Source organism: Lepeophtheirus salmonis, chromosome 1, assembly GCF_016086655.4.
Source record: "Lepeophtheirus salmonis chromosome 1, UVic_Lsal_1.4, whole genome shotgun sequence".
NCBI classification, from domain to species: domain Eukaryota; kingdom Metazoa; phylum Arthropoda; class Copepoda; order Siphonostomatoida; family Caligidae; genus Lepeophtheirus; species Lepeophtheirus salmonis.
In genome coordinates, this window is record NC_052131.2 from 24,353,624 (window position 1) to 24,377,792 (window position 24,169).

The following is a 24,169-nucleotide window of genomic DNA, read 5'->3' on the forward strand; positions in this document are numbered from 1 at the left end:
ACATTGAGGGGGAATTGTCACACCTTTGCAACTCAGACTGCTAATAGATCGTTAAGAGATCATGCAAATGACAGATATTAATATTGAAGTTTTTAAAGCTCATAGCTTAAGAGGGGCTGTTGTAGCTTTAAAAAGAGCTAAAGGCAGTTCAGTTCAAGAACTAATTAAGCAAAGGTTTTTAGTCTGAGGAATTTTCAGAGGGCCCTCTACGACTGTTTACAGATGAGCTAATAAAATGTGATGACAGCTAAGCTGCTCTCCTCCTAAATATTCTTCAAATTATCAAGTTAACCACGTTCACCTTTTGGTTTCTTTTATTCGTAGATACCGGCAGGACATCAGTATCACTGTAAATGAATCTTGATCCTCTTAAGGTTGCCGACCACTCTATAAAAAAAATTGATCTATTTTTTTTCTTGTTTTTTAAAGATAATTTTAATCGAGTTACTATGATCTTGTTCTTCTATAGCGGAGTTGGCAGAATTTCAAAGCTGCTACCCTTTGAATGTTCAAATACTCGTTGTACCACCTACAGACAACAGATGTATATAATTTATTGGTTCTTAACATTTTCTAAAGAAAATTGCTCTTGTTTTTTTTTAATTTTTTTATTTGTCATTACGTATGGGGGCCACGGTATAGGTGGTGTTTGACTCCGATAAGTCGAGACCCAAAGAAAACAAGATCATTAAAAATTGGTATCGAGAAAGCTATAACTAGTTATCACGATACCGTGTCTGTCCCGTAAACACAGTTTTGTTATTAGGAGCCTGATTCGTTGCTATTGGTGGTGCCAAGTTGGGATGACAATGAATGACTCACTATTAATAAGTCGATAAATACTACAACTCAAAAAATATTAGACCCCCCCCCTAACTATGTTGCCGGTTATTACGGCCATGCGTATTGCTTAATGAGGTGTCATCATGGTGTGTAATACTATGGGATCCTTAAGCAAAGGGCCAGAGAACCCACCACTATCACCTATATAGACCTTTTTGCTTGGGACCGGTAGTTAATATTGTTTACGGACTCTTGATATTAAAGTTACGCCACCATGATACATATCAATAAAATATAATACATGATACAGCATAATGATTAAATAACTCGTCATCCAAAGAATAAAAAAAATTGGGGGCTTGAATAAGTTTTTACTTCATAAAATTTTAAATTTTTATGAAGTGTACTCTTTTATCTTTTTTTGGTTAATTATTTAATAGGTGGTGGGCGTGTTAATATCTCCTTTTGAAAGAAGAAATCTCGCCTATCTTTGGTGTATATTGCTTTAAAATGCATAATAAAATAAATATATAACAATGAATTTAAATATAATTATAATATTTTCCCTACACGAATGTTATTTAGAATTTGGAAGGTCATCTCCTTAGTAGTAATTCATTTTCTCACACCTCCAAAAAAAAAAATAATAACATAACATGGAGCTGATGTTAACAAGGGTCTTAATTCAGTAGTACCATATGCCTTACTTCCGCCATCTTCTCGTGCTCTTACAAAAAACCATATCTCGCAATAACTTATTGGTAGCAATAACTATTATGAAAAAAAAATCCCTTTTTTTCCTGATAAATGATAATTGTAAATTATCTGTTGCGTGCCCCCTGGTAGGGTTAAGAAACACTGCATAATCTAATCCCAAATCCTTTAGGATTATCTAATAATAAACTCAAAAATTGGAGAACATTTTATCCGTAATTATATTATATATAATCGATTTCCCAAGAGTATAATTAAATTCGAAACAATTAATGGATTGGAAAAGGTAGATCTTTAATAAGGATTTTAGTATTTGAATATTATGTCGGATATAAATATTTTTAGTAGATTGATTAATTATATGTTCAAAATTAGTTTCCTCTTTGAGCCTATTTTTTTCAATTAAAAATAATACATATTTCGATAAGCTTAAAAAACCTAAAAAAGTGGTAACTTGTATAAGCAAATTGTACAAGTTGCAACCAAAAAATGAGATGAAGAATTTACGTTACATGGAATAATTGAATATTCCATGGATGATCGACATATTAGTGGTCAAAGTTTTAACTATTTTGTAGTATATTTATGTATGTGTATTAATATATTATTGTATTATATTTATATGTGTGTATTAGTTTGTGTGCAGTTGTATTATCGGAATGTTTTGTTAATTCAATATCATCCAACCTATTTGGTATGTTTATATTAGTTATGTTAGTATAGATTTATTTAGAATATCATATATTTCAATACAAATTACTAAAATATAAGTATAATGTGGCAGTGTGGCACATTATAAAGTTCAAATTCCTACACTTATATTACTCATAAATATATAATAACCATGTAATTTGAATAGATCAAAATGAAATGATAGTACCAATTAATAGTTGGTAATAAGACTATTGAATGTAGTAATTAAATAATGCATTTTAAAACGAATTCATTTCAAACTTGTACAAATTGGGTATACAAGTGTCAATTTATATAGACATCGCAAATTAAACAAATGTTATTTAGGAAATAAGCCTATTTATATTAAAGTGGTGATAATTTTTGGGACTAAGTCCCCCTCCCGAAATGATCAAAGCTAGCATGGTTGGCTCTACGGATAAAAATGAATGCTTTTGAAAATAAAGTAAGAATAAATAGGGCATATTTCATGATTATAATCCTACTTAATTGGTTATATACTACGACGTAATATAAAAGAAAATCATTAATTTAATTTGAAGCGCTATTATTAGTATTAATTCATTAATATTATATCCTCTTTATATGTATTAGTTACAGCATAGTATTTACTATAATTGTATACTAATTATTAAATAATTAATTCAGTTACTTTTATTCCTTTAATAACTAAATTCCCCCTACATATAATTTATAAACACGTAGTATTAAAACGACAATTGCTCCTTTTGTAGTCAAGGGAGCAAGTTTTTCCGTATTTTAAATTTTATTCTTATTTTTAAGAAAAGAGAATTAATTATTGATTTATTCGATTCCATCCCGTAAAAAGTATGTCTTAAATATTGTATTATGAAGGTTGTATTAATAACATGTTGAGATTGCTTTTACAACTCGTAGTTATAATTATAATGTGAATGGAAGGAAATACCAAAAAAGAGGTGCAAAGCTGTATATGATTGGACCTTCAAATCCTTTCTCAGCATTTTTTTTTCTTTCTTTTTTTATCTCTCTTTTTTTGGATTAATCTGCTACGTATCGCAGACACCTATATTTTTTTTCCCCACTATAAATATCATAGCTAGTTTAGTTGTTAACTAAGCTACGAAGTATGTCATAAAATATAATAGAATTACATCAACGACACATCAGTGAATAAATAAGTAGAAAAGTAGGCCTAAAAGTGCCGTCATCATCAAATCCATAGTGATAATATCCTCAAAATTGTTGTAGCTCCATCATGATGGTTAGTGAGTCAAGGGATTTCATGTCACTCTTGGTCTAAAAAGTCATTTTGTTGTTGACAAAGTCGTATAGAATCATTACAAAATGGGGTTCCAGGATATTTGGACGTCCTTGTTCCTAGTAGTCGTTCCTCTACTCATTTCAAACTCTTTTGCCATGAGTCCAAAAGAAAAAATGGAGCTAAAGTATGTTTTTTCCCCTGAGTGTCTTTTTATATGATCCTTGATTAATTTGCTGTTATTATTTGAATTTACAGATTGGAGGCGAAGGACATGTTTTACCACGGTTTCAACGCCTATATGGACAACGCATTCCCTGCAGACGAACTTATGCCTCTGAGTTGTAGGGGCCGTTTCCGAGGGCTAGAACCGGATCGGGGAGATATTGATGATGCCATGGGGAAGTATGTTGAGCAGCTTTTGAGCCCCGTATTCTCATATGTTTAATCTAATATTGCTTTTATAGTTTTTCTCTCACCCTAATTGACTCCCTGGATACCATTTTCTTACTCGGGGATTTAGACGAATTTGAAATAGGAGTTTTGAAAGTGATCAATACCGTTACTTTTGATCATGATATTTCTGTATCAGTTTTTGAAACAAATATAAGGGTTGTGGGGTAAGAAATTATAATTATAAATGATATGTATAAAATATATCATAATTTGCTTTCATTTTTCAGAGGACTTATTTCATCTCATATACTCGCAGAATTAGTCAAGGATAAATTTTATCAAATGAAATGGTATCAAGGAGAGCTCTTAAATATGGCTCTTGATGTAGGAAATCGTCTTCTTCCTGCCTTCAATTCATCAACAGGTCTACCTCATCCTAGAGTCAATTTACGACACGGAATTAAACCTGGTAAAGTCAGACAAGTGGGAGAAACTTGTACAGCATGTGCTGGAACCATGATCCTTGAATTTGCTGCTTTGTCACGCCTCTCTGGTGAATTTGTATTTGAGGAAAAGGTAAGAATGGCATGCAGGAGAGTACTTACATCCATTCCAACTATCCATTGTTTAGGCATCTGCTGCAATGGACGTACTTTGGTCTGCAAGGAATCGTATGTCTAATTTGGTGGGTAATGTTCTTAGTATAAATACAGGAGATTGGATCAGACGAGACTCTGGTGTTGGTGCAGGGATTGATTCCTATTATGAGTATGTTGCTAAAGCATATATCCTTCTTGGGGAAGACAAATATTTGACTCGCTGGGAGACTCACTATGCTGCAGTCATGAAATATTTAAGCTCAGATTCTATGCCTGGATTATTGCAAGACGTTCATATGCATCGGCCATCATCTTATTCAAAACACTTTTTGGATTCTTTAGCTGCATTCTGGCCTGGTTTGCAAGTTCTCATGGGGGATGTAAAACCTGCTATTGAGGCCCATGAAATCCTTCTTCAAATCATGGATCGTCACAATTTTATACCAGAAGCCTTTACTGCCGATTTTCAAGTTCACTGGGGTCAATACTTTTTGAGGCCTGAATTTGTTGAGTCTACTTATATGTTGTATAAAGCAACTCAGGATCCTCACTACTTAGAAGTAGGTAAAAAAGTTTTAAAAGCCATTCAATCACATACGCGAACAACTTGTGGCTATGCAACTATAAAGGACGTTCGAACCCTTCAAAAGGAAGATAGAATGGATAGTTTTGTCCTTGCTGAAACATTCAAGTATCTGTATTTACTATTTGCTGAAGATGCTGATTTGCCTGTAGAAATTGATGACTTTGTATTCACAACTGAGGCGCATCTACTCCCCTTATCTTTAGCAAGACTTTCGAATATTACTCGTGTTCCGGTAAGTCTATTTAGGTCCATCTCAAGCATTAAAAAATAATAATAATAATATTATAATTGATCCCATTAGTTGCCTGAAAGAAAGTCCGAGGATATGCAACAGTCGATATATGATGAAGATGTAGAACTTGCTTGGTCCTGTCCAAGCACGGTATATTTATTCCCCGAGAAATCGCCCAAACAGTATGCTTCAGAAATAAGAGAACCTTTGGCGAATATGGTAACGGACAAATGTCCTCTTCGAAGTACTCTAACAACACGACGGATCACTGGCTCAGAATTTCAACCCACAAACCCGGATCATATCAAGTTACTTCTAGAAATGGGACTCTCTGTCGTGTCTTTACCCGAAGGCGGTATTCAATTGCTTCACACGGCTGGCAATGTAAGCCCTAGAATTAGAACCCTTTTTCAAGTGTTGTACATTGGAGTACTAGCCTTAGTTGTAGGAATTAGTGACAAGCCAGTTGAAATAAAGATTGGGGCCTGTATTTTTTTTATTTTTTACCATTTGATAAGACGACAATTTTGGTGTCGAAGATGACTTTTCAAACACTGATTCTCTCATATCAAATTTTATCATGCATGTGATAAGTGAGTTGGTTATATAATATTGTACATATGTGAGTATACAATATCTATATAGAGAAAGACTTATGTTTACATATTGTGATGAGTGTTTTTGTATTCAGCTCTACACATTGACGTATATATATAGTTATATTCTTTTTGAAAAACAATATTTGAATTACTTCATTCACTCATTTTCTCTTATTCAATAAATTTGAGCTTTATTTATTACTAATGAAGAGATAAATTCAAGTCAAGTTATTCATCAGAATCCCTACAGACATTCTTTTTTTTCTTCTTCAATATTACGTTTATAATGCATACAGATTGTTCTATTATTCATATATGTTTTACCGTGTGCAGGACCCTTTTCTTTCTTTTTTTTTAATTTTGACTTTGAAAGACTTTTTTTTTTCTTTTTTTTTTGCGAAAAAAAAAATTCTGATCTTTTTTAGAATGAACATTTTTTAAGAAAGGGCTCAGCCTTTTTTTTACCCTTTTAAATGATTCATTGGTTAAAGGTTTTTAGTAAAAAATATTTCTTTATATTTTTATTCTCTGAAACTTTTTCTTCCTCTATGTGTTCATAAATTCAGAGTGCGGGACTAGGGAAAGGCCACCCTAAAACCGACCCTGATGTTTCCCTATTATTTGGCTTTTCTACAGTGTTGAAAAAGCTTTCATTATAGTACCCGATAATAGCAGTATTTGGTAGCAAGAAAAATTCGCGTAGTACGGTGAGGTTTTTTTTTTTGTACTAAACGCCGTATAATGTGATAAATTATTTTTCAAAGTCCACTTTTTACTATTTTCCCGTTCTTTTTTTTAGTATGGTTAAGACAAAAAAAAAACCCAATTTATTCGTCATAAATTATTTAAAATAATGTATGCCAGGCAAGATACCTGTAAAATTTAAACTTAATCGGGTATTTAATTGACTTTTAATCCGGTCATTTCAATACTATAACATTTAAATAATGGGAACCTAACCAATATTTATTCAGCAACCTTTTAATTGCAAATTTTTATAATAAGTAATAACCAAAAGTCTGGTCATGAAAACAAATACTTGAATTTTATACTTCTATTATATGAATATATAGGCATAATATTGAAAAACATCAACAACTACTAAATTTTTGTTTACCTCAATATATAGTTTTTTTATAATTTTTTATCATAATATTAGAAAAACGCGATACAAGGGGAATAAAGCACACTATATGAGGAGTCGGAACATTTCCGAAATTCGCGGTGTTTGAAATCATGTATTTTAATAAATGAAATATTCCCCTGATATATGTTCTTTGATATATAATTAATATTTTTATACAGCAATTATCAATTTGTTGAGATATTTATTATAAAAATATATATATAACATAACTCATCATTGAAACAGACCTACACATTAATGTGTTTGTCACATTTATTTTATGTATTTATACATTGGGGTTGCTTCTAAAATATAACTACATTAATTTTCAAAATTTGCAGGCCAAAAGCCCTGAAGATGCTGAAGAGGGTCTTCTATTTATGCAAGAAATCATTGAAATATCCAAGACCTCAATTACTGATGTACAACCTCGAGTAGTGACCTTTTATAATAATGAAGAGAAAAGGATGGAGAAAATATATGCGGGCCCTGCCCAGTTTGGAAAGGAATTATCAAATGGCTATAAAGTAGGCCAATTAGAATTTTATCTACTAATATAATGTCCACACACTTTATTAATTATGAACAGGCGAAAGGAAAGGCCGTGGTAGCATCTCCCTATAAGGCATGTGGTGATTTAGAAAACGGAAAAGAATTCTGGGGCAAAATTGGTATTGTGGAGAGAGGGGATTGTATGTTTATTGGTAATTTTTGATTGAGAGTCTTAATTGGGGTTTTACTTTTGTAACAAAATGTTCTTTTATTATTATTATAGAAAAAGCACGACTACTTGAGAGCTTAGGAGCTGTTGGTGGGATTGTGATTGACGCAAATGATGGATCTACTTCAAAAGCAAGTCCGTTATTTGGGATGACAGGAGATAAAGGAAAATCTGATGATGTATGTATTTTTTGACAATTTAAATCATCATAATAATGTGATTTCATTTTTGGATTAGGTAAGCATACCCCTAGTTTTCCTCTTTAACGAAGATGCAAAGCCTTTGTTACAAGCCATTAGAAATTATCCAGATATGGAAGTCACTCTTCAAGAATATATTGGTAAGGCATTATTTATTTTTTGAATAAAAGATCAATTAATTAATCTTTTGGCTTTAGATAATGGTGATAAGAAAGATTCTTCATCTCCAATAGATATGAATTTCGACTTTGCTGGTCCGGTCAAGAGCTTCTTGGAGAAATCCAAGAAGCAAGTTCAAAAATATTTTTCAACAATAAATAAAAGCAGCTCAAATATCCAAAAAGGTCAAGTGGAGGAGGAGGAGGATGAAGACGAAAAGTACTTTCTTAAGCATGATGAGCCTGCTATTGATGATGACGTTCGGAAATTAGAATTGGATGAAGATTCTATATCTGCAGAAGAAGATGAGTTAAAGAGTCTTCCCGACTCACCCCATGAAGGTGATGTATCTGTCTTAAAAGACGTTTTTCGTATGGCTGATGATGAGATAAGAAATTTAATTGGAAATAGTCCTTGCTGCCGCTCTCCTGAGAGATTCATTAACAACATTCTTAACATTCCCATCAAATATCTTTTTGGAAGATTCTACGCAATGACTGCGATTCATGGTGGCAAATATGCCCTGTCGCAGAGTTTACATTATATTGATATGGGCATTTCTCCAACTGATGGGGAAAAGTCCATAGGGAAGTCCGAGGAGAAGGAGACCTTGATTCTCTTAGCCTCTAAAGCCTTTCACGAAACACTTTATCCTTGCTATAAAGACCTTCTCACCAAAGAATCAGAGGAACAAATTAAATTTAGTCATTTACTAACACCGTTTAGAACGTATCTTATTTCAATTAAAGGAATAATCGATTCCATCCGAGTGACCTCTCCCACACTCCTCGTAAGTCAGTTGAGGGAGATATCCTTCCAGGGACAGAGAAACAAAGATGAACTGTGATGATGATAAGGAAATCGATTTTATTTGTTCATCCTCATCAAATGAAGATTCATACAGGCTTTATTTAATTTTTATTTTTGGGTATAGTTAAGTGAAGAAAGTAATTGATTAATTATTTTCTCTTTGTTTCTACGAAACTTTTATATTTCTTACAAAATAAGAACATATTATTGTATTTATGCGGGTTTTCCCCCATCCCCTTGAAATTCGCAAGAGTAAACTATTTTTATAAAAGGTGTCTATTACTTATTATCCTTGTTAGTGTTTTTTATATATAATACATAATTATTTAACTATATCAGAATGTATAAGCTATATCATCTTTAGTGCATTTATTTACCATTTTTTAGGGAAGTTAATTATTACTATTATTATGATTTGTTAAGTTTATTCATCAAAGTTATAGTCTGAATTTATATTATTATTTTAAAGTGTTTTTAACTTTTATTATGAATTGATGAAATACAATAAAAATTATGTATAGCTTTATTGCTTATATTCCATATTTTGTTTGGCATCAGGACTATTTCCAATGATTTAACTCAAACTAACGATAATTAATTAATTATTGATTTATTACTAATAATGAAGATTTACCTTCCCAATGATTAAATCATGTACAAAATACATTAAAGTTCCTCAAACCTGTTTTTGTTTGAGAGCAAAAATATTTTTTTTTCAAATGCGTTACTATCTGAGAGAGAGAGAGCACCTAAGAGTGCATCATCCCGTGATCATCTCCTCCGTCATCCTAGGAGAGAGCAAGCGAAGGCGCATGCGGGAGGCAGGTACTACCACTAAATGCTTTAATACTAACCAACTAACTGCTTACACAACTCAACGTGTTTCAAAAATTCAAACGCAGGTCATTCAGTCACAAGATCCTCTTAGTTCTCCTCATTCCATTTACATTTGAGTCTACTTCTCCTAGGTTCCCTCAAAATGTCTTTTGTTCAAGTTGATAAAGATTCCCATTTCTCTTACCAGAATTTGCCATATGGTATATTCTCTACTCCTGAGACACCAAAGAAACGGATCGGTGTTGCCATTGGGGCCTACGTTTTGGATGTGAGCAAATTATGGAATCGATTCAAAGGTCCCTTCATGAACGCAGAGGCTCAGAAAGTTCTTGGGGAAGCCGAGACGTTAAATGCATTGATGGGGTTGACGCCTGAGCATTGGGTAGAGACGAGAGCTGTAATTAAGGGTCTTTTATCCTCAGATGATCCGTTGTCAATTAAAAATGAACGGGATAATTATCTCATTCCTATGGATAAGGTCACTATGCATTTACCGGCTCAAATCGGAGATTATACAGACTTTTATTCCTCTATTGATCATGCCACTAATGTGGGAACAATGTTCAGGTTAAAAAAATTTATATATATTATCTTGTTTAAGAATCGAAACATAAGTAATCAATATGAATTTTAATTAATCTCTTTATGCACTATAGAGGAAAGGAAAATGCTCTCATGCCTAATTGGAAGCATTTACCTGTTGGATATCATGGTCGATCCAGTTCTGTTGTTGTCTCAGGAACGCCAATCAGACGACCCAATGGACAAACAAAACCTGTAGAGACTGAACCTCCTCAATTTGGCCCATGTAAACTACTTGATTTCGAATTAGAAATGGCTTTCTTTGTCGGTGGTCCAACTAACGAACTAGGAAAGCCTATTTCCATCGAAAAAGCCCAGGATCGAATCTTTGGAATGGTGGTTATGAATGATTGGAGTGCAAGAGATATTCAAAAATGGGAATACGTACCACTTGGTCCTTTCCTTGCTAAAAATATGGGCACAACCATTTCACCCTGGGTTGTTCCCATTGAGGCAATGAAACCCTTCTTGACTGAAAATTACCCTCAAGACCCTGCTCCACTTCCCTATCTTAGACATAATGACTCTTTTAATTTTGATATTAAGTTGCAAGTCTCCATCAAACCTGAAGGTGCATCTAAGGAAGACGTTGTTACTAAATCTAATTTTAAATTCATGTACTGGACAATGAAGCAGCAATTGGCTCATCACTCCGCCACTGGGTGCAATATGAGACCAGGAGATCTCTTGGCCTCCGGAACCATTTCTGGGCCTGTAAGTACTTATTTCAATTAATTTATATTATACATACAATGATTGTTTGTTTCCACGATCTATAGGAAGAGAGTTCTTATGGTTCTATGCTAGAGCTTTCCTGGAAGGGATCCAAAACTGTCAAGCTTGAGTCCTCTGGTGAGGAAAGAAAGTTTATCAAAGATGGTGATGTAGTCAATGTAAGTGGTTTTTGCCAAGGGAATGGATATAGGGTGGGATTTGGTGACTGCTGGGGAAAAGTTCTTCCAGCTAACCCACTCTAAATGATCTCAATTTCATCAATCAAAAAATCTTATATTTTTTTATTCTCAAGTTTTATAGTTTTAATTTTATGGGCGCATTTTAGTTTTAAGAATGAATATTATATAATTTTTAAGATACACTTGTATGTGTTTGAGTTGCTGACTGGATGGATTAATAGTATTCTCTATCTTGAGTTGAGTCGTTCCAATTGTTGTCGCTTCTCTCGAAGCCCCTCCATTTCTTTTGCTATTTGATCTAGTTTAGTACGAGCCTTTTCTTGTTTCCTCCAATTTTGGAGCTGTGCTTGATACTTTGTTACATCACGCTGCAATTTAAGTTCCCTCTCTTCAATTCTTTGTATCTCCTTGCTCACATTCAAAGTCCCTTCTAGCTTAATTATATCTCCCGTTTCTGGAATCGTACTCTCAGACCAACCCAGGGTTTCATTTGAACTAGACAAGGTAACAACGCTCACTTCACCAGTGTAACTTAAAATCTGTATGATGTCTTTAAAAGCTTGAAGATTTTTATAGTTTTGAGTATAGATACTGACGTTAGGGCGATCCTTATTTGTGAGATTGTAAAGCTTTTTTGAAGCTCTAATATAGGTTACAATTGATAGGGACTGCTTCATTGATGCATTTACTTCATTGTTTATTGATTGATTCCATTCTTCCGAAGTTGGATATGAATGAGTCATAACTGAGGAAATGTCTTCCTGCTCAAAACAAATTTTTTGGCGTATTCTTTGATAAATTTCTTCCGAAATAAATGGACAGAATGGGTGAATTAGTTTCATGCCTGTAAGGATTACATTCTCTAGTACTTTTAATTTCATTTCAAATTCTGGATGGGAGGGATCAGATAGAATCGACTTGATTATCTCCTTTAAAAAAATGTATTAATAATAATCTTATATTGTCTATATATAAATCTTGACTTACAATATAAACATCGCAAACTTCACCATAAAGAAATGACCTCAGTGTCCTCGTGGCCGAAAGAAAATTATTAGTTCTTAATGCTGAGTTAACTGCGTTTACAGCCTCAGCAGTACAACTGAGGATCCATTTATCTTCCAAATTATAATTATGGACGGTATTAGAGGAACTGTTACCATCACGTTTATCCAAAGCCATTACAAAAAATCGACTCATTTGCCACATTTTGTTACAAAATGCTCCGCTACTTTTAATTAAATTAATATCAAGATTTATCATTTCACCTGGATGAAAAAAATAATATTATAATTTGCTAAATGAATTATAATTTGATGAACTTGCCCGTAACGTCGTATGATAATAGACCGAACCGAAGCCCATCCGTCCCAATGTGAGGTATTCCTTGTGGAAAGTCTTTTTTCAATCCCGTAATAGCTTTTTGAGCTTCAGATGAGGATATGTATCCTAACTTCTGATTGTTTCCAATATTTGAAACCATGTCCTTTAAATAGGATATAAATAATTTGTTACTTGTACATGAATATGTGTAATAAAATAGAACTTACAGACAGAGATGTTCCATTTATGACATTGTAAGGATCGACTACATTTCCCAAGCTTTTGGACATTTTCCGGCCCTGAGCATCACAAATCAAGCCGTGTAATAATACGTTCTTCAAAAAAAAAAATTAAGATTATAAGAAATAAATAAGTTTAAAAAAATAAAAAGTTACATCAAAGGGTAGCTGATGTGTCAACTCTGTGCAAAGCATAACCATTCTTGCCACCCAAAAGAATAATATATCATGACCCGTCTCCATGATGGAAAGCGGATAATACTTTTGAAGATCATTACTATCCTAAAAAAGATGAATACAATTCAGTAGGTATAAATTTAATTGCTTTATTTAATTACACTATGAGGCCAACCCAAACTGGATATTGGAAGTAGAGCAGAAGAGAACCAAGTATCCAGAACATCAGGGTCTTGTTTCAGGGATATTAACTTCCTATCCTTCAGTTTACTCCTAACTTCTTCTTCATTTCTTCCAGGAATCCATTCTTTTGAACCATTATCAAAACAACAATGCCACATGGGTATCCGATGTCCCCACCAAAGCTGTCTTGAAATACACCAGTCCCTATTGTTCAAAGAGATCAATTAAAATGTATCTCCTCTTGGGGAATTATAGTTAAGCATACACACATTTCATTACTAAGCCATTTTGACCAAATTTTTTTAAATTGATTGGGTGATAATATGAGAGAAGAATTTTCGCTCAGAACTTTTGCCCTCTCATACATATCCTTAGTTTTGATGAACCACTGGGGTTTGATAACTTTTTCAATAATATCTCCACTACGAGAGCATTTGGGTAATTTCATTGCATGCTCAGTACAAACACCACGTAGTAGTCCTTGGCTCTCCAACTTTTGTATCACAACTTTACGAGCAGTAAACCGAGGTATTTCATGAATGTCCGGATCACTGGGGAAATCTATACGTCCTCTATTATCAATAATATTCAATATAGGAAGATCATGCCTTTGTCCTATGTCATAGTCATTTTGATCGTGGCCGGGTGTAATTTTAAGAGCTCCTGTACCCAATTCCATACTCACATAATTATCGGCGATGATGGGTAGAGTACGTCCAGGGCAGAGTGGATGTTGAAGTCTAAGGATACAGATGATACGAATAAATATCTGAAGTTGAGTAATATTGGCTATTTTGACGTATTACCTGGAACCAATGTATTTTAAATATCGAGGGTCGTTCGGATTAACTGCAACAGCAACATCACCAGGAATTGTTTCAGGACGCGTTGTAGAAATGACAATTTCCCCACTTCCATCTGTTAGTTTATAGGCAACATCATACATGATCCCAAAGGGAATAGGTTTGTCATATCCCGGCACAGATATACTCCTTTTCCCATCAATATTGATCCATTCTACCTCAATATCAGAGACAGTGGAAGATAAATCACAAGATAAATTAACTAGGAAATTTCCTCTGTAAATAAGACCCTTGTCATAGAGTCTAAGGAAAGCTTCATTGACGGCAAGAGTTCTTCGTGAGTCTAGAGTAAAGTATTCATTTCTCCAATCTAGTGATGCTCCAAGAGATCGAAGTTGATCTAGAATGACTCCTCCTTTCTCTGTTTTCCATGCCTCAATCTCTTTAACAAAATCCTCTCGACTCATGTCTGTTCGTTGAAGGTCTTGAGTTGCTTTAAGATGTTTCTCAACCACAGCCTGGGTTGCAATCCCAGCATGATCTGATCCCGGTATCCAAAGAACAGAATCCCCACACATACGATGCCATCGGGAGAGTGTGTCTTGAATCGTAACAGTGAGTGCATGCCCCAAATGAAGCGTTCCGGTCACATTTGGCGGAGGGAGAAGGAGAGAAAACGTCTTGGACAACTCCCTTTCCGTCTTTCGTGGAGCAAAGAGTCCAGAACGCTCCCACCAATCATACCAATGTTTTTCTACATCCTTTACTATGTAACTAGAGGGAAAAGGGCCGGATATATCCTTGGGAAGCCGCGATAAGCAACGGATGTTTGCTCGTAGTAAATTCATGCCGCTACATTAATGTTGTGTTTTGTTATTTTAGTTTTACAGACATTCAATGACGTCACTATTTAAATTTCTGTCATCATTATATATTATTTAATACATTCTTGTAATATCAAATTCCAATATTATACGCATACTAACAGGGGGAGCTGAGGAGGTAATTACTCCGACCTATGAATTAATAGAAGAGAGAACATCAAGGATTAAGTGTCCTGGTAGCAGGATTCTTTTCCTCAATATCTGATCAATATTGACAATATTCAATCATAAATCTTATTCAAATGAATGATGTCACAAATCTTCTATCTTTGGGCGCGCCTTTACGTCTTTGATTTCATTTTAGAATTTGGCACGCCTTTTTCTCTTTCTCTTTCAATCTAGTATTCATCTCCTTCATTTGAACATATTTAGATATTTAGAGGCTGGACACGAGAGAATCTGTTTCGTTTCTTTAGTTAATCCTTTTGCGAATCCTTGGTCCTTCTTCCTTTCAACTACTATGAGTGAGAGAACAGTCACCTCAGCTGCAAGTTTATATCATTCTGTGATTGCTGATGTGGTCAATGCAGTACGAGAACCTTTCCTGGACGATGGTGTTGACGAAAACGTTCTCCAAGAGCTTAAAACCCTGTGGTCCAACAAATTAGATGCTTCTAAAACCATAGAGCCCGTACGCGTCCCCGCCTCTTTTTTTTTTTTTTTTTTTTTTTTTTTGTTGCAATTACAGTATTTATTTATTTTTAGCCTCAGCCCCCAGCGCCTCCTCCACCTCCATCCAAGTCGGCCACAGAAGCACTCCTGGAATCTAAACTTGCTGCTAGTCGTAACTCAGGTGCTTCCGCGCCACCTCCAAGTATGCCTCACTCATCTTCAGGCACGATAGGACAGCAATTGGTCATTACAGATCCCAATCGACTCGTTCCCGTACAAATAACTATTCCTGCTCAACCCGGGAATCCTAACTCTGTTCCACGCTCCATTACAGTTCATGTACCTGCTCATGCACTTCAACAAAATGGTCCAACAAGTGCCATGCTTCAACGAGTTCTTACACAAGCTATTACTAAAGCCTTAACTCTTCCTGAAACGCATTCTGCAGTATTTCTTCAAAATCAGATCAACACTGCATTTAAACTGACGTGATGATGAACTTGCCTAGCAGTTCACTTATTTTTTTCGTCAATTCATTCGGTTGAGTTTTTTTTTTTTTTTTTTTTTAACAAGTAACAAATTCAATTGCTAATATTCGAATCATGGTGATGAACACATATTATTTATTCTTTAAAAAAAAAACTGTACTTAGCATTTAATAATATTATTATTTGCGAATTTGAATAATTAATTATGCAGGAATGTATAAAATAATATCTGTGAACGTTGTGTAGCCTCTTCTACATAAATCTCTTTAGAATTGTTAATTTTAATACTGGATAAACAAAAATATAAAGACTTTGAGGTTCTTTACAGTTTCATGTCAATTGATGTCTAAAACGAATTATTTTCTTCTTTCTCGAGTAGTAATGAAGATCACGGCCAATGGAGTTGAACACAAGTGGGATCGAAATGAGGACTTATCTAGACTTCCTGGACATGTAACCCCTCTAAATTACAAATTATACTTTGATTTCCAACTACCAGATCACTTTTCCTACAAAGGAAATGTTGAGATTGAAGTTAATGTCTCTAAGGCCTCATCCATCATATGGCTTCATTCCGTGGGCCTTAGTCTTGGAGATGTTTGTTTTAATGAAGAGAGCGGAGTCAAACATAAATGTATTGAGGTGAAGACTATCAAGAAAAAGGGGGTGGTAGGCCTTATTTTTTTATCTTCCATCTCTGGTAATGGGTCCCTTCACATTCACTTCACTGGTAATATCAAAAGAGAAACCCTGAATGGAATTTACGAAAATCCCTTTGTCAATGAAGATGGGGATGTGAGTACTGGTGTTTGTACTCTATTTGCGGCCACAGAGGCACGCTCTGGGTTTCCTTGTTTTGATGAACCTGCATTAAAAGCTACATTTGATCTGAGAGTTTCTTCTCATACTTACTTAAAGACTGTTCTCTCGAATATGCCTGTGAAAGATACTATTGAAAATATCTCAAAGTCAGAGTATAAGGTAACTACTTTCGAAAGAACTCCTCTCATGTCAACGTATCTACTCTGTATAGTACTTGGTCACTATGATCGTATCAAGGCTTCTCTTGGAAGTACACTCATATCCGTCTATACTCCTCTCAAAAGAAAGGACCAGGGTACGTTTCCCTTGGAAGTGGCCATAAAATGTGTTGAATTCTTTTCATCCTACTTTGATGTACCTTATTCCCTACCAAAATTGGATCTCATTGCCGTAAGTCGGCTCAGCGTTGGTGCTATGGAAAATTGGGGTCTTATTACGTATAGAGAAAGTGGTCTTTTGGTTGATCAAAACCACACAGCTCCATCTCATCGACAAAAAATAGCTTCACTTGTTTCCCATGAAATAAGTCATCAGTGGTTTGGGAATCTTGTGACCATGTCATGGTGGTCAGATCTATGGCTCAATGAGGGTCTTGCCACCTTTGTGCAGTATATTGGTGTTCGGGATCTCTTTCCTGACTATCCTGCTCTTCCAGATCAATTTTGTGTCAACACGAGTGTTCCTGCTCTAAGACAAGATGCATTGGAAAGCTCTCATCCTATACGCGTATCGATAAAGGAGTCATCAGAAATTTCCTCTGCGTTTGATAGAATAACGTATTGTAAGGGAGCTTCTGTCATATTCATGCTTCACAATTACCTTGGAGAACTTACGTTTCGTGATGGAATGAGACTTTATGTCAAGAAGTATTCTTTTAGCAATGCTGAAACTGAGGATCTATGGGAGTGTTTGTCAGAGGCAACAGGAAGAAAAATTAATGTTGAGAACATTATGAGAGAATGGACGACTCTAAAAGGATATCCTCTTGTTCGGGTATCCTGTCTTGAGTCTGAGTCCGATTCCACATCCATTGTTTTGAACCAAATTCCATTCACATCTAATGACGCACAAGAAAATGAAATCATTTGGAATATCCCAATAACGATTCATTCATACAGTCCTTCCAACGGCTTAGATTCTCGCTCTATTTTACTTGACTCCAAGGAAATTGAGCTTAAGTTTGACTCTTTAGATCTGAGTGATCAGAATTCGTTTATACAAATCAATCCTGACTTTAGTGGTTTCTTTCGAACTGCCTACTCTGAGCGGTTGAGTAAGGCTTTATCCAAAAATATTTCAGAAATTCAAAGCCCGGTAGGTAGACTTTGTCTCATCGACGATCGTGTTTCAATGATTATGGCAGATGGTGGATCCACTGTTCGACTCCTCGAAATGATATCATCTCTTAGAGAAACCGAAACAAGTTTTGTCGTATGGCAAAATATTTGCGGCTTCTTTTTTGTTTTAAGGACATTTTTTGATGATTTTTCGAAAGCGGAATCGGATATGTTTGATAGATTTTGTATTTATATCATGGAGCCTTGTCTCGAAAAGATTAAAACCGGTGGCTTTGTCTCTGTAAGATAATAATTTTCAAATACTCTTCAAAGTTGTAATGGTGTTCTTTTTTATTATTATTATTATTATCCAGAATAATCATCATCCGGACGCTATGCTTTATTCAACACTAATTGGGCAAGTGGGAACGAGAGGTCACAAAAAGGTCCATGAAGAAGTATCTAAAGCTTTAAAAGGCCATTTGGATGGAACATCCATAATTCCAGCAGCACTTAGAAACTCGCATTTCAAGATAGCAGCATCCTCTGGATGTGTAAATCTTTCACAAATGCTAAGTCTATATCGCGACACGGATTTGATTGAAGAAAAAAATCGGGTTCTATATGCGATGGGTTATTTTAAAGATGAAAATGTACTTTCTCAAGTCCTGGACTTCTCACTCTCATCTGAAGTTCAGCCTCAAGAATCTCTAGTGGCAATTTGCTCAGTTTGTGCAAATAAGCATGGATACCGTCTGGTATGGTCATTCTTCACAGCAAATTTTGATGTAAGTCATTGGCTTTTTTTGTTGTTGTTTTTTGTTACAAAAAATGTATTAATTAAATTACTTTTTCATGGATAGAAATTTGTGGAACGTTATGGAAGAGGACTGTTCCTCATGGAGCGTCTATTAAAGGCAGTGACTGAGAGTTTTTGCACTGAATCGGATCTGAAAAAGGTACGAGAGTTCTTCATAAAGAAAAGCACCTCCTTGGAAGGCTTTGAGCGTAACATTAGTCAAGCAGAAGAGACGATTAGACTGAATATCACCCTTAAGAATCGGGACTTGGAGGGTGTTAAAGACTTTTTATATAATTGGCACTCGAATATTAATTGAAGCAAAATATTTCTTTCTTTCTTTCTTACTTTACACCAAAGTTTTAGATTTTCTTTTCTTTTTTAATCACTACTTATCATTAGAATAAAAACACAATGAAAAATTGTTAAAAATGACTCAAGTCTAGATGATGATACAAGTCTGGATTTACCCATTTTTATTATTGGTTCATTTCATGACATTTAATACACTATACTGTATATGCATCGTAAATATGTACGTATATATTTAGACATTTATATATTATATTAATCATGGTTTATGGAGTAAATAGTAAGAGAGATTTCAATGGCAAGAACAATTCATTCAATTTCTTCGTCCTGGGATTTATTTATTAATCATAATTAATATTATTATTTGTGATGTGGTCATTTAAGTAATAAATTGATTTAATATGTCAACTTTTAATACTGGCAACATTTTTGGACTATAATATGTATCAAAATAATGAATCAATGTTTGAGTCGGTTTGTTCATTTTTCAATATTAATCACAATATACATATATATACAATATGTATAATGATCCATCGGGTGCGATGATGCCCTTGGTGTAACTATCAATACGTCATTGAAAGTGTTAAGTATTATTGATGTGTTTGTTGTTTATAAAGTAATGGATCGTTATTCGTTAAAGTAAGTTGTATATTATGAAAGATTGTTGATAATTTTTTGTTTTGTTTTATTCACTTAAATCTTGGACAAAATATGAAGAAAAGAAGTAGGTATGAGAACATCAATTTTTTCAATGAGATATTGAAGTGGAGTAGCGATCCAGGCAATGACTGTCTTGGCCACAACCCCCATGGATTCGGGATATTGGTGAGTGAGAAGAGCAAGTAGGGCTGTGAAAGAGCATAAACCAGCAGTGAAGAGAATAAAAAAGGGGAGTTCCTTCTTCGGATAAACAGATACAGTATGAAAAGAGGGTAGAAGCTCCCTATCGGCACACTCTGTACAACTTGGATATGGGTAAAAGAGATGTCCCTTTTCAAGAGGATAGGGAATAAGACGGAAAGTCCCTTCCCATGTACAATGTAGAAGAGTGAGAGCTCCAGCCACACGCTTCCAATGCTGAAGATGGAAAAAGGAATAGGAAACCGCTTCAGAGTCTCCTCTTTTAAGTACATGCTCAGGTGGTAAGATAATAGGTTTCTTCTCAAGCAAATATTTCGGTACATGAGGATTGAATTCGACAGCACGATGAACTGCCTCCACGGCTGACATTTCTGATCCTGATAAACCTCGACGACCTGCTACATCTGCCGAAAATTTATCAGCTACAGATCTTGCTTTCAGAAGAGCAGCAGTGTAACAGATAGCTGCTGACTTTGGAAGAGAAAAGTCGTCGTATTTTGCTAACACAGCCTGAACATCTGCATAATTGCCCATTTCTAAAAGAGCTTCTAAGAGATTTTCATGGATATTAAGGACGTTCATGATTGGAGGTACCTCTTTCGTCAAGTCTTTAAACATTTTCACAGCCTGAAAAATGAAAAAGGTAAACAATCAAGAATGATTCATATCACTTTTATATATATATATATATACTTACATCTTTTAGACGACCCAATTTCCGAGCACACATGGCCAACCTTCTTCGTATATATATCATGACATTTGTATCTCTACGATGTTGAGATTCCAACATGGCATTTTGATGTTGCAACTAATAATAAAAAATAATACATAAGTAACTGAAGAAGGGAATGTATAGAGTGGATTCTCACCTGTTGAGACCTTCTATGATTTTGCTCAGCTATTCGATAGGCTTCTCTAAACTTTGCTTCAGCTTCCACAATGTCAGTGGCCTCTTCCTCCGCCAACAGTATATAGCCTGTAGCACATTCAGGATTAGATGCAATGGCTTCTTTCGCTGCTTTAATTCGTGCTTCTGTATTTCTTTCTCGCCAAGCTGTTTGCATGAGTTCATACTCCGGCTTTCCTGCTCCAATAAAAATAAAATGAGTATAAAATTAATTCATGATTGATGAATAATATTTTACCCGCATCAGCTTCACAAGTGAAAAAAGTCTGATGATCCTGGGCTGATAAATTCATATCATAGTAAGTAAGAGGTTCTTTTTTCGTGGTATTCTGAAAGCGTTGATATTCTGCACCTCGGAATAGATTGAGTGGATTTCGCCACACTTTACACTCTGGAACCGTACTTCCTGAGGTGGAACTTCCTGCCCCTCCCGAGTTATTCCCTCCTCCAGAGCCAGTCCCATTTGAAGCAGCATTGAGGTTTCCATTCGCATCGTTGGGATCCCCGCCTCCCAACCATGGACTAATATGATTGAGAGAGACTTGTTCGATAAAGGACGTTCCATAGCTGCAACAAGAGTGAAGGAATATTGTTTGCATTTAAAAATGGAATGTGTTCCTCATGAGGATTACCGGCGATAGTACCACCATTCGAAAATAAGGATGAGACCCGATATAAGACTTGAAGTCCCTGTTAAGGCAACATAGAACTTGGGGGTCAAAGTGGACAGAAACATTGTCGCCATGCTCAAGTTTTCGCCTATTTTAAGAGGACCACGTAGATAATAACACACAAATACAACCTATAATTAGATAATGATGAATGACTAGTTAACGTGTCAGACGTGTCAACATGAATTACCAAAAGAGACCACACAGCCCAGAGATACCTCCAGGACCAAACGATGTAATCCTTTAATTTATGGAGTGGGTATAGAAAGAACATGCTAGTCCGCCGAAGGAAGGGAAAAGAACAAGAGTCGTCGCCCAAGTAAGGATCATGCTAATGATGCTAGTACACAACGAGGACGGACGACGATGAAGAGGAGACTCTTGAGGATGCAACCAACCACACGCACCACAAATCCAAAGGAGAAAAAGTCCGCAAAAGTCTTCAACAATTGCTCTTATATTTATTGCCTGATCAGTCCAGCTCGGATCCGAGAGAGAAAAAGAAAAAGAGAGAAATGTCTGTCACCACACAGCAAAATTGGATTGAAAACTTGTGTAAATAATAAATGTAAATACTAAGAGAGAAAGGGGGGAAGGAAAAGCCTTTTTTTTTCTTACAGCTAGTAACGAATATAATATTAATAATAACTAGTAATAGAAAGAAAAAGTGGTGTTGATTTTATTCAGATATTCTATATGTACGAAGTACTTAGAAGATGAGCTGCTGCTGAGAATGGAGCTCCTTTTTTATGCAAGTCTTTCTTTTTCTATCTCTTTATCTCTCTTTCCCTGTGTTCCCACTTTTGCTTTACCTTCTGGAGCAGTAGTTCTACGGATCTGCGCGCGCGCATGCGAGCCAGCGTGGCTTACATCCACTCACCTTCGGCTTTTTTAAAAAAATATATTAATATATAAAATAAAGCAAAACAAACGAGGGCAACCCCATCTGCTGGAGCATCTTTCATCTTCCTTAAATTTATACTCTTATTTATGAATTATGATCCTTCAACTGTAAAAATGATTTGCAATTTTTCTATTGCATATTATTATATCGTTAGAATCAATGCGTACACAATGAAATGATGTATTTATTCATTACGTATTTCAAATAATGAATAATAATCATCATTGTACAAATATCCCTGCCTCTTTTTTATAATATAAATAATGGTATTTTTCCTTGACGTAATAATGCATATAAATGAATTCAGCTTGTATTTATTAGGGTTGTTGATTTTCATCTAGTTACAGCTTGCTTGATTCGAGTTTGTGAGCTGACCCTATCGATTAATGAATCGCGATGAATTATATATATTGTATCCATAAAATACCGGTTAATAAGCCGGGTCCGAAGTATATTTTTAATTCTAATATTGTATAGTCTAATAATATGGCGAATCGAAGAGTCACTAGGCTTTCTTCAGGATCCATTGCTCCAGTTTTATATGCTCCATCTCCCCAGTATAGTTCCAATCGTCTCATTGATGCGAATAAAACGAAGACATGGAGTCAAGCAATCAACTTGTAATGAAGTTTTTTATTATTTACTAACATTATTATATAATATTTTTAATTTTATGTATTATTATGTACTTGGGTTAGCCCAAACTCGGAAGGATACATTCGTCATGAGTCATCGATACAAGTTAAAAAGTCTATCCGAGTCCTTCTCACAAATATTAACCCGGATGTTGATGGACCAAAAATATATCAATCTCAGCCCATTACACTTAAACAACCTAAAAAAGTACAGCCCCTTCATGATCTTCCCCCTAGTTATCAGGAGCCAGAAGGAGATGAGGAAACTGAATTTGTGGATGTATCCTCTCTTAATCGTTCTCCCTTAGAATTTGTAAAGAGAATTGAAAATGCCGGGCTCATCGTCTCCAATCATTTGATTTTTTCGGGTAAAACCCTGGATAAAATATCCAAAAAAGCCTTTGAATGCTCAATTCAAGGAAGAACAAATCATCATGCTCAAGCCGAAATTGTATATCGTAGTGAGGAAATGAGAAAAAGGGGTATTTTTCTTCCTTTTGGATGGACCGTAGTGAGGGTTCAAACAATGAAGTTTATAGGTCATTTCTACGTTTCCCCTGAGGGTAAAAGGTTTTTGAGTTTCAAGAAGGTTTTATGTTATTTGAATGATCTCAATATATATCTACCCCGTGCTGCAAGAAAGTTTCCTTGCGGTATGAGGAACACGAAAGTGGTAAGGGCTTGATCAATGTAATGCATGTTCTATCGAATTTAATCAAATTCTCTCGATTTATTTAGAAATTGAATGCTAAAATTGTGCTAAGAGTTACGGATGGCTCCCAGAGCCGACAGAGTCAATGTATCAAACAGATTCATGAGATATACAAGGAGCTACAAATCATTCAAGTGAACTCGACTCAAAGATGTATTCCATCAATCAGGGATATCCGATCAGCCAGAAAATATAGAAATAAAAAGAAAAGGATTCTACTTAAGAAATAGATTTATGATAAAATTAATAGCGCACGAACTAATTTGTCATGAAGTGGTGTTTCTATTACTTGATTATGTATATTTTATAATCGCCTCTCCATTTATTTTTATTATAAATAAATCACTTCATCTAGTTACACTA

At 35.0% G+C, this 24,169-nt stretch overlaps 7 protein-coding genes across 9 annotated transcripts; 5 read left to right on the forward strand and 2 right to left on the reverse strand.

The window, feature by feature from the left end:
- The first annotated feature begins 3,229 nt into the window (after window positions 1-3,229).
- Window positions 3,230-9,378, forward strand: LOC121123497 (ER degradation-enhancing alpha-mannosidase-like protein 3). The gene is made up of 11 exons (XM_040718623.2): window positions 3,230-3,617; window positions 3,689-3,835; window positions 3,898-4,050; window positions 4,114-4,402; window positions 4,458-5,243; window positions 5,313-5,627; window positions 7,310-7,495; window positions 7,558-7,672; window positions 7,744-7,868; window positions 7,927-8,029; window positions 8,087-9,378. The coding sequence occupies exons 1-11, from the start codon at window positions 3,517-3,519 to the stop codon at window positions 8,893-8,895; spliced, it is 3,129 nt and encodes a 1,042-aa protein (XP_040574557.1). The 5' UTR covers window positions 3,230-3,516; the 3' UTR covers window positions 8,896-9,378.
- Window positions 9,379-9,562: 184 nt separating this feature from the next.
- Window positions 9,563-11,373, forward strand: Faa (fumarylacetoacetate hydrolase). 3 transcript variants are annotated; one of them, XM_040718665.1, is made up of 4 exons: window positions 9,563-9,683; window positions 9,827-10,262; window positions 10,352-10,991; window positions 11,057-11,373. In XM_040718665.1, the coding sequence occupies exons 1-4, from the start codon at window positions 9,578-9,580 to the stop codon at window positions 11,252-11,254; spliced, it is 1,380 nt and encodes a 459-aa protein (XP_040574599.1). In that variant the 5' UTR covers window positions 9,563-9,577; the 3' UTR covers window positions 11,255-11,373. The 3 variants fall into 3 exon arrangements, with proteins under 3 accessions (XP_040574599.1, XP_071745705.1, XP_040574606.1); XM_071889604.1 differs by having other exon boundaries at window positions 9,581-9,683; window positions 9,761-10,262; XM_040718672.2 differs by having other exon boundaries at window positions 9,638-9,760.
- Window positions 11,274-15,061, reverse strand: LOC121123505 (valine--tRNA ligase, mitochondrial). Its single transcript, XM_040718635.2, has 8 exons — window positions 13,920-15,061; window positions 13,383-13,853; window positions 13,092-13,317; window positions 12,910-13,035; window positions 12,742-12,849; window positions 12,518-12,677; window positions 12,179-12,459; window positions 11,274-12,120 (listed from the first exon to the last, which is right to left on the reverse strand). The coding sequence occupies exons 1-8, from the start codon at window positions 14,762-14,764 to the stop codon at window positions 11,419-11,421; spliced, it is 2,919 nt and encodes a 972-aa protein (XP_040574569.1). The 5' UTR covers window positions 14,765-15,061; the 3' UTR covers window positions 11,274-11,418.
- A 66-nt stretch (window positions 15,062-15,127) lies between these two features.
- Window positions 15,128-16,239, forward strand: LOC121123570 (transcription initiation factor IIA subunit 1). The gene is made up of 2 exons (XM_040718700.2): window positions 15,128-15,431; window positions 15,506-16,239. The coding sequence occupies exons 1-2, from the start codon at window positions 15,261-15,263 to the stop codon at window positions 15,902-15,904; spliced, it is 570 nt and encodes a 189-aa protein (XP_040574634.1). The 5' UTR covers window positions 15,128-15,260; the 3' UTR covers window positions 15,905-16,239.
- Window positions 16,240-16,242: 3 nt separating this feature from the next.
- Window positions 16,243-19,525, forward strand: LOC121123516 (puromycin-sensitive aminopeptidase). The gene is made up of 3 exons (XM_040718645.1): window positions 16,243-18,300; window positions 18,374-18,787; window positions 18,863-19,525. Exons 1-3 carry the CDS (start codon window positions 16,243-16,245, stop codon window positions 19,115-19,117), a joined length of 2,727 nt encoding a protein of 908 aa, XP_040574579.1. The 3' UTR covers window positions 19,118-19,525.
- LOC121123526 (protein ST7 homolog) lies at window positions 19,246-21,878 on the reverse strand. Its single transcript, XM_040718655.2, has 6 exons — window positions 21,746-21,878; window positions 21,517-21,686; window positions 21,123-21,451; window positions 20,847-21,061; window positions 20,672-20,785; window positions 19,246-20,601 (listed from the first exon to the last, which is right to left on the reverse strand). The coding sequence occupies exons 1-6, from the start codon at window positions 21,827-21,829 to the stop codon at window positions 19,807-19,809; spliced, it is 1,707 nt and encodes a 568-aa protein (XP_040574589.1). The 5' UTR covers window positions 21,830-21,878; the 3' UTR covers window positions 19,246-19,806.
- A 626-nt stretch (window positions 21,879-22,504) lies between these two features.
- Window positions 22,505-24,164, forward strand: LOC139905834 (uncharacterized). Its single transcript, XM_071889608.1, has 3 exons — window positions 22,505-23,079; window positions 23,158-23,767; window positions 23,833-24,164. Exons 1-3 carry the CDS (start codon window positions 22,946-22,948, stop codon window positions 24,034-24,036), a joined length of 948 nt encoding a protein of 315 aa, XP_071745709.1. The 5' UTR covers window positions 22,505-22,945; the 3' UTR covers window positions 24,037-24,164.
- Window positions 24,165-24,169: the final 5 nt, after the last annotated feature.